The sequence below is a fragment of the Herpailurus yagouaroundi genome, unplaced genomic scaffold (genome assembly GCF_014898765.1).
Source record: "Herpailurus yagouaroundi ecotype Mexico unplaced genomic scaffold, PumYag 182, whole genome shotgun sequence".
NCBI classification, from domain to species: Eukaryota; Metazoa; Chordata; class Mammalia; order Carnivora; family Felidae; genus Herpailurus; species Herpailurus yagouaroundi.
In genome coordinates this window covers 31851173-31865842 of record NW_024412413.1, presented here as the reverse complement: position 1 = coordinate 31865842, position 14670 = coordinate 31851173, and the positions used below count along the sequence as shown (strand labels likewise).

Below are 14670 nucleotides of genomic sequence, written 5' to 3'. Positions count from 1 at the left end.
AATACTGTCTCTTGCAATTGTTCTTATCCTCCAAATACTATTCAAATTTCCCTCTTTTGGATTATGACCACAGAGCCCAGATGATGAAAGTATAACTGCTACATGAATATATTTGTACCAAAAGAAAAATCTTTTTATTTTTTATTTTATGTAGTTTAAAATGTTTATTTATTTTGAGAGAGAAGAGACAGAGAGAGATAACATAAGTGGGGGAGGGGCAGAGAGAGAGGGAGACAGAGTGCCAAGCAGGATCTGCACAGTAAGTGCAGAGCCAGACATGGGGCTTGATCCCATGAAGCATGAGATCATGACCTGAGCTGAAATCAAGAGTCAGATGCTCAACCAACCGAGCCACCTAGCTGTCCCAAAAGTAAATTATGTAGCACAAATTACAACCGCACTTTTAGTTTTTTTCACATTATACAGGACATTTCAGCACTAACATATGATATAATAAATGTTAATAGAGTACGAAGCTATTTTTAAGTTTCTAAAAGTTTTTAAGTTTCTTATTAAATAATTCTCAATCAAAACAATATGGGTATTATCTGCATCAACACAGAAAAATACACAAAATAATTCTATTCCTAACTCTAAACTTAATTCTAATTGTTTCTTGGGACTGGACTTTAAAAGACTTTATTACATACCCAACAGTGCAAGCCACTAAGTTAGACACGTTGACTAATAAACCAAATTTTGAGAAGGTTTTACCTGTTGTAGAGCCATCACACTACTTTTATCAGCATCAAGCTGGGCATTTTTCAATTTCTCTCTCAGGTTATGTAACATTTGCTGATATTCAATAATTTCATCATCTTTAGAAGACAAAATTAACTAGATATAAACAACACAGGATCTGTTACATAAGAGGAAAATTGACAAATCATTTTTCACTTATGATAAATACTCTTAATATATACCATTAGCATATTTCAAGAAAATACAGGAAATAAAATACACTTTGAAGTAACAAAGTATCAGCAACTATTTGCATATCATTGTTCCTTTTGTGTGTATAATCTTAAATTCAAGTAAGAAATGATTCAAAAATATACATTTAGTTGCTGTCTTAACATTTTAAAAAATTTTTGTTGTTTTAGAAATTCAATCTTTCAACCATCACAAGCTTCCAAAACCTATCCATGTTATAAATACCTTCATACAACTACAAAAAAGTTTTGCACAATTAATCTTTATGGAGAAAACTTTAAAATGCCACCAAGAGGCACAAAATATTTTGAATTAAGGATGTCTTGTGTTCTTTGCTAGAAGAACCAAATACCAAAATCAACTTATAAATTAGCTTATAAATTTATCACATATCCAATAAAATAAGATTTCTTCTTTTTCTTTTCTTTCTTTTTTTTTTCTTTTAAAGAGAGAGAGAAAGAGATAGAGGGCAGGGAAGGGGGAGAGGGAGAGAGAGAATCCCAAGCAGGTCCCATGCCCAGCCCAGAACCCAACACAGGGCTTGATCTCAGGACTGTGAGATCATGACCTGGGCCAAAATCAAAAGTTGGACACTTAACCAACTGAACCAACCTGATGTCTCTAAAATGAGATTTTTAAGAACTATTTCTAAAATTTATATTAAAAAAAATAACTTCATAGGAAAGCATGTAAAAGCTGAAAAATGAACAGCTTTTACAAATATTTATACATAACAATAACTAAAACAAAGATACATAGTTAGAAAACATATCAATCAATATAAAGGAGAGAGTCCAAAAATAAATTCAAATTCAACAGAAGTTTCGTATATATTAAAAATAAAACTATTTCAGTAGGGGAAAGATAAAATGTTCAATATATAATGTTTGGATGACTGAGTAGGTCTACTGCATCCATACCTCATTCTTCATGCCAAAATTAATTATACATGCTTCAAAGACTTAAATGTAAAAGATGAAATTAGGAGCCACTAGAAGAAAGTATGAGAAAACAATTTTATACTCAGAACCCTTTCTAATTATGATAAAAAGGCACAAAAAAATAAACTATATATTATAAAAAGAAATACTTCATGGCAAAAAATACCATAAAGCCTAAAGCAAGTGTCAAACTGGAGGTATGTATTTGGGTATGTATCACCATTTGTAGCAATTTAACCTGCATATTTGCAAAATAACAAATACATAAAGAATTAATTATAACACTGTTTCTTTTTTTTTTAATTTATTTATCTTGAGGGAGGGAGAGAGAGACACACACACAACATGAATGGGGGAGGGGCAGAGAGAAGGAGAGAAAGAATCCCAAGCAGGCTCCTCACTGTCAGTGCAGAGCCTGATGTGGGGCTGGAACTCATGAAACCGTGAGATCGTGACCTGAGCTGAAACCTAGAGTTGGATTTAACCAACAAAGCCACCCTTGCACCCCTGTAACATTGCTTCTAATATCAAAAACCAGAACCTTGCTAAGTGTCACACAATAGGGAATCAATTAAATAACTTATCTATAAAGAAAAATTACAAAGCAATTAAAAAGAATAAACCAGTACTCTATCATTCTTAAAAGGCATTAAGTGAAAACAAAGTAAACTGCAGTAGAATACTATATACTACCATCTCTCCCCCCCAAATTAAAATAATGTAAAAACTTTTTATCCAGGGATGAAAAAACAGAATCAAAGGCCAAATTTGGCCTGCTGCCTGTTTTTATAAAGATTTATTAGGAAACAGCCTTGCTCATGCATCTATCTATTGTCTGTGGCTGGTTTCATGTTATAATAGCAGAGTTTAGTTATACCAGAGACCAGATGGTCTAAAATATTTATTCTCTGGACTTTTACAGAAAGTTTACTAATCTCCAATGGACTCTTTGGGCCTCATTTCCACTCCTACTGCTTGTGTTTAAAATATAGGTTATCTGAGCTTCCCAGATAACCAGTTCCAAATAGCCAACAAGATTTATATGAACTGTTAAAAAACAATAACTATGGAAATGACAGCTTTTAAAATTAGAATTACTCATTCAGAATAGCTTCAGACTTTTTTCAAAATATATAGTCATCATAACCCTTAGCTTCTGATATGGTAAGGCCAGGGGATTTGGTTGGGGTTGGAGAGTGGGGAGGAGCCTGAAAGGTGTTTTTTGGAAAAAAACTCAGATGATTCTAAAAGATCCCTTTCCTTTCTCCCATTTCCACTGAAAACCAATAGTTTGATTTGACGTGAGAATTAAAAAAACTAAAATTAAACCTGGAACTATAATACATATGCAAAGTAACTATGAGTTATGTTGAAAAATTTTAATTTTACTTAGAATTATCTATTTTAGAGGACAAATATGTTATGATTTAGACTTAGACTTCTATCAAAAAGTTCAGCTTAAAGTTTAACTCACTGATGTGGAAGAACTCATTTACTAACAAATATGCTAGAGGATTCCACAAGAGAGAGCACTTAGTGCTCTTGTAACCAGGACATTTGATGTACTTTAAATATTGCCTAATAAAAATGTCATTAACTACCAAAGGCCTTTAAAGAAAACTAAGAAATTGAAATCAAAAATACAAATGCAAAACCCCTTATGTCAACTGAAAAAAACACCTTCCATTCTTCTACTTTTGCATTGACAGCAGCCATGACTGGATCATCTTCTTCATTTTTTGCTTTCAGAAGGTCTGTAAGCTCCTGCACCTAAAAGGCAACAATTATTTCAAGAATTGTTGCAAAATAGCACAATATATACATATTTGTTATATATGCACATTTACACATACATTACATATATACATTATACATCCTCATACGTGTATACACGTATACATTACCAATGCATATTCATTATTGGAGCAGTTCTATAGTTAGAGGCAATATTTAATGGTTTCTGTCTCATTACAATGGTATAATTATTTGTCATTACTAGAGAACTATATGTTTCAGCATTATTCTATGTTTTACACTAGTTTAATCCATGTAAAAAATGAGCAATGTATTGTTTTTCTAGGATATTTATATTTATTTTAAGGTGTAAAATTTAACTTCATGGCCCACAGGGCTTCTAAGAATCTTTAGTAGAAAATCCCCACATTTATTAGCTTCCCGGATTGCTGTCTACACATTCATTCAGGTATCAACTATATATCCTAAATGGCAAGAATAATGAGGTATACATAAAGGATACCTTGTGTCCCATTAGAGAAAAACATATGGACAAATAGATCAGCATGGCAACATATTACAGTGTAAGAGAATACATTACAGCATAAGACAAAAATACACATCCTAGAAAGTTAAAGTACTTTTCAGCTTCACACAAATAGTAATGATACAATATGAAGTCTGCACAAATGAGTTAATCTAACAGCAATTCTTACTTGAAGCCGATAATGATCATTTTCCTTTTTTAATTGGTCCATTATATTATCTGTCTGATGTACAATAGCTTTCATCCTGTTATACTCATCAGTCATCTTTTCCATCTCCTGTACAGACTCTTCTAGATTTTTTCTCATTTCTTGATTCTGAACTTCAATTTTTTCATTAGCTTCTGTTAAAGTCTAATAAAGTTAAAAAGTAATAGTTAACTAAGAAACTGAAATTTAAACTAAATTAAAGTTAAACAGAGTCTTAACTGTCTGCTGGAGAGCAGAGAATTCTTTCCACTTGATCCATTAGATCAAGAGAATTCTTTCTACTAGGTCTGTAATACCAATTATTTTTGACCAATTAAATATAAAGCAAATTCCACCTAAAAAAGTTTAGTTCTTTTTAAGCAATGCCCAAAATAGGCATATAAAATGAATGAATTTGCAACATTTGTAACTTCAAAGATGTAATTTCTTTCACGTTTACAAATGCATAGTTGAAGATTTCTACTAAAGGATTTAAATGTAGGACCAAACACTAGATTTACATTATAACACGATTATTTTACAAGAATCATTGCCTTGAAACGACTTCTATTTTACCTGAATTTCATCCAGATATTGGACAAGTTCATAGTTTTTTTTAGACAACTGTGATCGGTAGTCACTGTCTTCTCCTCTTCTTGACAAAAGTGTTTCTTTTTGAGAATCTATTTGTTTCTGATAGTCAACAATATCCTGACGAAGTTGCTCATTCTGGAAGACCAAATACAGTATTTCCTATTAAGAAACTATCCAGAGAAACAAAAATTTCATCCTCTAAATAGGGATCTCAAAACACATCTTGAAATTCCCAAGGTATCACCACCCTTAAAGTCTCACCTTTTTCTTTAGACGTTTGTTCTCCAGAAAAGAACAGGAAAAATGTAATTAGAAACGAGAAAGGAAATATATAATTAAAAAACAAGCATTAGAAATTAAAACCAAAATGAGAAATTATAGGAGAATGAGATATTATTTTGGATGATCAAAGAAAGCAAGAATACTCATAATCAACCAAAACAAAGAATATTTTGATTATGTTAAAAAGATAAGAACTCCTATAAGGGTAAACAATGCATAAATATTATTTGGCTCAGAAGAGCCAAATAATAAAGAACTTTTAAGATTTCATGAAAAACCAAAACATTTAAAAGAACAGTAGGTAAAAGAAGAGCGATAAGACAGAAATCCAGTTGTACAGTCAGTTAGCAAACAAAGAATGGCTTATAAAACAAAGCAAAATTTACCCACGTAAAGTAAGAGATGAATACAGTACTTGATGGCTTCAACTCTCATTTTCTATTTCCCTGAGACAAATTCCTATCATAAAATCAGCCAGCTTGAAAACATTACTAGAAGAATACAGTTCTAGTTAGAGTATAAATTTACGAAAACTTTTTTAACAAGTATCTTTGTTGAACTGCCACAACTACTAAAATTTTTTACCAACCTCTCTTCTTAATTTGCTGTTTTCATTCTCTGCCTCCTCATTTCGAAGAGCCAACTAAAATAGCAAAAAAAAAAAAAAAGAAAAGAAGATTAATAATAATAAAATCCAGCAGTGATTCAATATAAAACCAGGCTTTCAGCCGATCAATTTGAAATCCTCTCTGATGAAGTAGAAAATGATTAACTGTTAAGGATTTCACGTTGATCCAAGACATGAACAATAATCCAAAATTTGTGAAATCTAAGGATTGGGAAAAGTAAAACAGGTTAAGTTTAAAAGCTTCAATAATCAAACTAAAACCAAAACTCTAACCAAAGTTTTGTATACAGATTATCCACCCCCACCCCTGCCAAAATCTAATAAACAGTAATTTTCTGTCCAAAATCTTTAGCATTTTGCAGTTCTTCTATGTCAGGTCCAGAATATTCTGTGTTCTGTTGAGCATTAAATTACTTAGAAATATAAGGCAGTACAACATAATGGTTAAAAAGAAGCAATCTGAAATCAGACTGGCCCAAGTTTAGATTCTTCGTCCACCAATTTCTAGTACAATATGAACAAATCATTTACCATCTCTTAAATTCAATTTTTCCGTTTCATATGTTGATGTAAAAATTAAGTACATTGTATATAAAGTCATCAGCACAATGCTCAGTACATGAAATAACAAAAAAAATTATGGAGTGTTCCTTCTCCTCATACAGATGATTTCAGTTATGACTCTTTTTGTTTCCCAAAACAAATATTATAATCATTATCATAGATTTTTTTCATCCGTTGTCTAAACCCCAGCCCTCTTATGACCTTTCACTTTTCTGCTTTTGCCTCTTATTCAAGGAAAAAATAAAATATCAGTGGTTTGCAATTATAATACATTTAAAAGTCTTTAATAAATAACCAAATCAGTATGTGAACCTTGATGGAACCTTGGATATTGGGTGGAGGACTGGGAAGGGCATTATTAGAAAACAATATGTTTATAGACTAGATAGTAGAGTATTGAATAAATATTAAATTTCCTGCATATGGTAATTATATAGTGGTTATTTTGGGGAATACACTTTTTAGGAGAGACATGCAGAAATATTTCAGTGTGAAGTATCATCTTATCTGCAGTCAACTCTCAACTGACGCAGCAAAGAGAAAGAGAGGGAGATATGTGCTTACAAAGATACTGACAGAAGGGCACCTGGGTGGCTCAGTCCATTGGGAGTCTGACTTTGGCTCAGGTCATGATCTCACAGTTTGTGGGTTTGAGCCCCACATCAGGCTCCGTGTTGAGAGCTCAGAGCCTGGAGCCTGCTTTGGATTCTGTGTCTCCCTCTCTCTCTGCTCCTCCCCTGCTTGTGTTCTGTCTCTGTCTCTCAAAAATAAACATTCAAAAAAGATTTTTTCTTAAAACAAAGATACTGACAGGTAAAATAAATGTGGTAAAATTTTGATAATTGGGGAATCTATATGAAGAGTATATTCATGTTTATTTGATAGTTTTCAAAATAAAAAGGTTAGAGAAAGTTTATAACAAAATGCAAAATGCTACACAAATTTGAGTTTACCTACTACTACTACTATCATCATCACCATCATCATCCTCATCATCATCATCAGCTAGGAGGTAAGAAACAGTCCCATCGTTTATGAATTGGAAAATTTTAACAAGGACAGAGATGTAAAGAACACTGAAGCATTTAACACTACTCATGCTCTTTTCTCTTAGTTTGTCAAACATCACATTTTTTATTTTTGTCCTTTCTAAAGTGCTGTTCCTTGAAGCACCTCTTCCTATTCATTAGACATTTCTCAGAGATCTCCTTACAGTCATTTCTATGGCTTCAATATCTATGTTGATAACTCACAAATCATCATCCACACTTTCTTTCATGAATTCCAAATCCATAGATCTCTTTTGTGAATATGCCCACTGGGACCTTGGACTCAACATGTATAAAGGTGAAAACTAATTGCACACCTTCTAAACCCCTCCTGCATCCCTACTTAGTGGGGCCCCTCTCCTTTCCTCCCTCTTGTCTGACAATCAATCATTCACTACATCCAATTACACCTACCTCTCTAAACGTGTCTCCAGCCCTTAATCCCTTGAGTTATGACTTTAATTAGTCCATCATTGGCACCTGCCTGAATTAACACACTTGTCTCCTTACTATTCTTAGTCCCCTTCAATCCACTCTCTCTAAAGCTAAATAAATTTCAAAAATATAGATCTCATCATGATATTCTTGGATTCAAAATTCTTCATTGGTTCCTTTTAGGAAAAGGAGCAAACTCCTTAGAAACTGGCCTGTGCTTATCTCTCCAGAGGATCACAAATGTTTGAACTAGGAAGGCAGGATGGTATAGTGGTTTGGAACACAGACTCACTGAGTAAGTTTGGATTTAAATCCTCGTCTTACAACTTATTACTTCTGTAACCATGGACAATTACTTAATCTTTCTGTGCCTCAGTTTCCTCATCTATAGCATGGGGAAATGTTACCTATCTTATATGATAAGTATGAACTGAGGAATAACAAATGAGTGCATGTAAAGTAACTGGCAATTAGTAAGGATTCTATACTAGCTATTTTACTTATATTTCAGCCAGAATGAGTAACTGTAGTTCCCTGAATTCACCATGCCATCTCTTCCCTCTAGATCTTAGCAAATGCTGTATCTTCAGCCCGGAATGCCATTTCTTTCACCACCAAGGCCATCCCATTCCCTTGCCAGATTAACTCCTACTTCAGTCTCAGTTTACAAATCACTTCCTGAACCTCAAGATTGATTTAGATATCCCACCCGAGTATCATCCATGTTACATTTGTTATTGACAATGAATATCAAGAAGCAGAATATTATTGCCCTGTCTCTGGCAAGCTGTGAATACTCAATAAAACTGAATGACTGGTTAAGGGCAAAGAAGAAATTGCCAACAACTCATACTCATATTCCATCTCAAAGAATCTAGCAACTAGAATGGTATATAGCTTATGTATTCAAGCTTTCTGTGTATGTACCTATGAATAACGATAGTAGTCTAAGAAGAAGGGCAAGGTAGTTGTGATTCGCTAAGGGTATGTGGTATGAATGACAAAAAGTTGACTAATACATGGGCTAGACAGAACAATGGTCTAGAAAACCACAAACATCCCAACAAGCAATTCCATTACTGTATATCATAGGTTAAATCCCTTATGATTATTTTTTTTAACATTTATTTTTGAGACACAGAAAGAGACAAAGCATGAGTGGGGGAGGGGCAGAGAGAGAATCTGAAGCAGGCTCCAGGTTCTGAGCTGTCAGCACAGAGCTGGATGCGCAGCTCAAACCCACGAACTGTGAGATCATGACCTGAGCCAAAGTTGGATGCTTAACCGACTGAGTCACCCAGGCGCCCCCAAATCCTTTATGATTATTAAGAAAGCCATAGGTCTATTATGTTTTACTGAGTCAACTAAACAGACAATCCTCTAAGAACTTATTTCTAATCTTTAGGTGCCATTAATCCATACTTTTTCCACTCCAACAAGGGTATAAATAGCTCACTCTTATATGAAATCTTCTAAATTATATAAGAAAATGGATACAGCAAGAATAGGGATGTTTTTCCTTACAAATAAATTTGTAACAGATTCTTTTAAATAGCAATATCACCTTATAATCATTGTTGTTTATTTAAAATTTACCACCTTCTATTTCTAAGAGAACAATGGACAAAATAAGATCTCAGGATGTAATACACCATTCACTTAAAGGACACAAAGGTAGAGAAAGCCTCTGAGAATCTGGGATGGGACAGTTACCACCCTTGGGCAGCAGATTTTGTATAAGTTGACTGACAGGTGAGGCAAATTAGGAAACGTGTTGTTTTCCGACAGGAATTTACAAATTCATCTGCCAAAAATTTTGCTCTCAAACTAAATTTAAGTGTACACTGCATGAATTATTTTATAAATAACAAGGAATAACCTAAAAGGTAATGACTATATTTGTATAAATGATGAAATATTATGATTTAAAATATGCATTGATTTACAAAATGCTGGCATTAACACAACTTAAGAACCTTTACTTTTTTATGGATAGCTATTTATTGCATAAAGTTGAGGTACTCTTGAAGACAAGGAATTTGATTTAAAGATGTGATGACAACATGAACAGTGATGTAAAACCTTAGAGATAAGTATACAGTACATCAATTCTCACATAAAACATACTAACTGATACTTACCACTATAAAATGCATAATCAGGTGTATTTTACATAACTTAAATGGTTAAGATTCATTGAAAAAATGTTCCTTACTTGTTCATTAACTTTCTTCTCTTTCTCCAACTCCTTTTCCATGTCCTCCAATTCTCTATCTTTTTGTTCCAATTGCTTTTCAAGTTGGCGAATTTCGTCACGTAAAAACCGAGTGTCACGACCACCTGCAGATTGCTGAGCCATCTTAAATTAAACCAAAACTATAAATCAATCTCATTATAATTGGAGAATCAACAACAAACTCACTTTAAATTTGTATTATAATTAGCACCAGATGTTTAAAATCATGTTAGCTTAAGAACCTGTTTTTAAAACTGATTATTTAAGCTTTAGTTTGCAGACTGGCAAGCCCTTAAGCTTTTTCTGAGCCACCCACAGCTACAAATGGACTGTCAATCATTCAGGCTCTATTATAATCACTGAGCCACAGACCCCAGACTAAACTACACAGGCAGAGAACACAGGCAATGAGCTATGAAGGCTTCTCCTGAGCATCAGAACCCTGAAACCAGGCTACAACTCACCAGGGCCTCCACCCAGTCGCTGACCTCTGGTGCTCTTAACCTGCCCTTTCCCTCAGACTCTCTTTAGACCATTGCTGTCTAACAGGACTTTCTAGGATAATGGAAATGTTCTCTGCACAGTAGAGTACTACAGCCACTACCTACATGTGGCTTTGAGCACTTGAAATGTGGCTACTGCAACTACAGAATTGAATTTTTAATTTTAATTGTAATGAATTTAAGTTTAAATAGCCACTTGCAAATAACCACAAGTGATTAGTGTCACTGTACTAGATTGGCCTAGACTAAGATCATCTTTAAAATGTTGTGCCAGATTGGGCACCTGGCTGGCTTAGTAAGTAGGGCATTCAACTCTTGATCTCATGGTCATGAGTTCGAGCCTCACATTAGGGGATTTAAAAAAAAAAAAAAAATCTTATGGCAAATTAAATCCATTTCACTTCATGTTCCTGTTATTTGGACTCATAGTCCAAAACATCCTTTTGTCATCTACCTGTCTCACATTCATCTCTTTACAATACAGTTGTATTAATCCTATATAATACTTTTCTCACTCTTTTCCTCCTTCAGAAAACCTTCCATTGTGCTCTCAAAAATCAAGATAAATTAATATTTTATACCCCCAGCCCTTTTACTGAATCATACTCTCCATCTCCCTGCCTTAGGTCCAATTTGGTTCCTTTAATATACTAATTCCTTTGGAAGTCTTTTAATTGGGAGATGCTCATTCTTTCACATCCCATAGACCTTAGGGTCAAGACATGGTGTTGATTTACCTCAACCTGCAACTTCCAGGCTATCCTTCCTCCACCATTTTGTGAAAACTCCAGCTGCTCTGAATTCCACATGATATCCAGTTATCTAATCCCTACCTACTCAGGGTAGTAGCAAACTACTAACTTCCCAACTGTTCCCTCTCAAAATTCATTGAGAATTTTTGGCACATGGCTCCTAGTCTTCCACAAAAAGCCCCACTAAGCAGTTTCCACATCCATATAACTCTCATTCTGGTCTCTCTCTCATTATTATTATTATTTTTTTTTTACATGCTTCTTGAATTCACTATAGCCTCCCACTTTCATGCCCACACCAGAACATTGTGCCAGCAGAAACATTCTCTCATGATTCCTAGTATACCTGCCCTCTGACCTCACAGGACCCTCTAATCCCTGGACTCCTCTCTAACCTCTCCCACCAATCAAATCTTGATTTCTTTACCCATCAGCTGAGATTTCATAATCACATCAACCAGTTTCTTACCAGTATCTCCCACAGCCCTATCCTTCCATTCCACAGCAGGTACCTGGCTAAACACTAACAGAATGAATCCAACTTCAGAATTAATTTAGTAAGTATTTTTTTTTTTTAATTTTTTTTTTTTCAATGTTTATTTATTTTTGGGACAGAGAGAGACAGAGCATGAACGGGGGAGGGGCAGAGAGAGAGGGAGACACAGAATCGGAAACAGGCTCCAGGCTCTGAGCTATCAGCCCAGAGCCCGACGCGGGGCTCGAACTCCCAGACAGCGAGATCGTGACCTGGCTGAAGTCGGACGCTTAACCGACTGCGCCACCCAGGCGCCCCTTAATTTAGTAAGTATTAACTGAGAGTGGCTGATATTCTTTTAGGAGATGGATATACAGTAGGGGATAAAAAATAACTCCTCCCAGTTCACAGTTAATAAGTAAAAGAATCAGAATTTGAACGCAAATCATCTGACTCTGTATCTCCTAATCTCCACTTCATTCTCCACTATTTTTGAAGCTTAATCTTCCTTAAAATTTGACCATATATCTTCCCCTCTTATTTTTAGCAATCCCTCCAATCTCTCCACTTCCAGGTACTAAACCTACAAACATAAAAGCTTCTATACACATCCATTCTTCCTATTAAAAAGAAGGTCTTTTCTCCCTTTTAAAGGCTAATTTTTGTAGCACATTCCTTCCCACATTCTCAGGAATTTCAATGTATTGGTTCCTTAACACTACATTCATATTTTGGCTCTTAGCTTTCTCAAAAGCTACTTCTTCTGCCATATCCTTCTGTCACTATTCCTCAAATTCCCATATGCCTCCATGCCAGCTCAGTTACTAGTAATCTTCTGTATAACCCTCTAGTCTGTAAACTTCAGGATATTTAATGTTTTTATTTTGTTCACAACTGAATGCTCAATTCTTAGAATTTAAGGTATGTAATAAATATATAAAATATATGTTGAACAATTATGAACACAATATCACTCTTGTGATTTTCCAGACAACAGGAAATTGTAAAAGTATTAATTCAAAGTAATAAAATTAACAATTACACCCTAGGGAAATACAAAAGGACATACCTCCAGTTCATTTTCCAGTTTCATTACTTTAGTTTTTAATTGATTTTCTATTAAAAAAAAAAAGTTTCAATTGGTCAGATTTATCTCAAAACAAACTTTTACATAAATTTCAATAAAGTAATAAAATTATTTTTAAAGACTCCATCATGATTGTAATAAGGTAACATAAGAGAAAGTAACTTCTATAACTAATCCATAAAACAGGAGTTCTAGACATGTCTTTCAAAGTAAGTTGGGAATACACACATTTTATAGAATATGTTAAACAGAGTCCCCTATTGGACACTATGATAAACTTCTTCCAGGGCATTACCGAATTTTGCTTGTTCTTCTCCAGCTTTTTCAACTTCCTCCAAAGCTAGTTCTACTTCTTGAGCTTTCATCTAAACATTTAAAAAGAAAAGTTATTTCAATATGCCTTTACAAAAGCACTGAAAACAAGGACTTTGTTTCATTTGCTTTCCTAGTATTTAATGCCTTCAGTACCTGGGATATGGAGATTTTCAGTAAAGGTTTGTTGAATAGATGACTTTCTTATTTAAGGATATGACAGCTTCAAAATATCTTTGATTCCTCCTTTTCTCCTCAATCTCATACGTGGTAATGTAACTTTTCTAATGTTCTAATTTTTCCGTAATGTTTTCTACTATCTTTTCCTATTCCAATTGTAATTATTCTAGTCCAGAATCTTATGTTTAACCTCCTTCACAACGTTCTGTCTAAACAGCTTCAATTCCCTTCATTCTGTCCTTTTAACATACCTAGTTTAGCCTTCCTGAGGAATACTTTTGAATCAATCATGGCTCAAAAATCCTAACAGCTCCTCACAGGTGATAGCATAAAACATACTTAGACTACTGTAAACTATACCCAACATTTATTTTCTCTACAACTTACTATTAACTTTCTGCACCTGTCTCCTCAAATGTAAAGAATAAGCACATTTTCTAGTCCCAGTTTTTATTTAGGGTGATTTCTACCTGCAGTATACTCATTGGCCTTTGCCCTTTATGAGGCCTCTCACACCAAAATCTCTCCCCTTCCTAACAAATCCCTACAGAAGTCATTCATATTTTTCATTCTGACTTCAGAATTATGTTAACATAATTAACAAAGGACCTCCATATGTTATTTTTAAACACCCCCATCCTGTTTCCCTTATACATTCTTCTAGGAACTTTAGAGCAGAAACTAGCAATGTTTTGCACACTAAAATCCTCAATCCACATTTGAAGCAATCTCATTTTCAGTGATCTTGGTACTTTCATAAAGATTAACTTATTTAAGAACAGTTCCTTAAACGTCCTCTAATAGTCAAAACCATTCTTAAAACCCACAGCATACAAACCTTCATTAGTGATTGAGTAATTCTGAAAAGGTGTATCACATTTTCTTGACTTGCATGTTTTAGCTCACTTATTTCCACCTAAGTAAAGAGAAAGCAACTATTTTATATTTTATAACCCTTAGGCAAAATATGAGAACTCTTCCATTTGTGACATTCATTGATTTCGTGGACAACTTAATCATAGTTGTGCGTGTATGTACACAAACAACTATGTATTGTTTATCAGTTAAGCACCTTGGATAAGGAAACCAGTAAATTATCTGCCAATTCTTCTTGACGAGGCAGGTCATCTGGGTCAACTTTTATTATTTCTTTCCAGTTTATATTAGGTGGCATCGTGAAATCTTTCACTGCGCTTTACCTTCTGTAACAGAACAGGTGGGTATTAGCATT

General features: G+C 34.2%; 1 protein-coding gene across 9 annotated transcripts in view; it reads right to left on the bottom strand.

The window, feature by feature from the left end:
* CEP290 (centrosomal protein 290) overlaps positions 1 to 14670 on the bottom strand; it is a 99506-nt gene that overhangs the window by 84007 nt on the left and 829 nt on the right. For 8 of the 9 annotated variants that reach the window (XR_005795396.1, XR_005795395.1, XM_040491270.1 and 5 more), the window contains exons 2-12: positions 14512 to 14641; positions 14278 to 14355; positions 13243 to 13312; positions 12930 to 12976; positions 10110 to 10253; positions 5808 to 5861; positions 5198 to 5218; positions 4919 to 5071; positions 4325 to 4507; positions 3555 to 3644; positions 715 to 837 (exon numbers count right to left, since the gene is read on the bottom strand). Coding sequence is in view for 7 of the 9 variants with exons in the window: in XM_040491270.1 (XP_040347204.1) it covers positions 715 to 837; positions 3555 to 3644; positions 4325 to 4507; positions 4919 to 5071; positions 5198 to 5218; positions 5808 to 5861; positions 10110 to 10253; positions 12930 to 12976; positions 13243 to 13312; positions 14278 to 14355; positions 14512 to 14613 (1065 nt within the window). In the remaining 2 variants the exon portion in view is untranslated. The remainder of the gene's footprint in view (positions 1 to 714; positions 838 to 3554; positions 3645 to 4324; positions 4508 to 4918; positions 5072 to 5197; positions 5219 to 5807; positions 5862 to 10109; positions 10254 to 12929; positions 12977 to 13242; positions 13313 to 14277; positions 14356 to 14511; positions 14642 to 14670) is intronic. The other variant, XM_040491267.1, reaches the window with a different exon arrangement.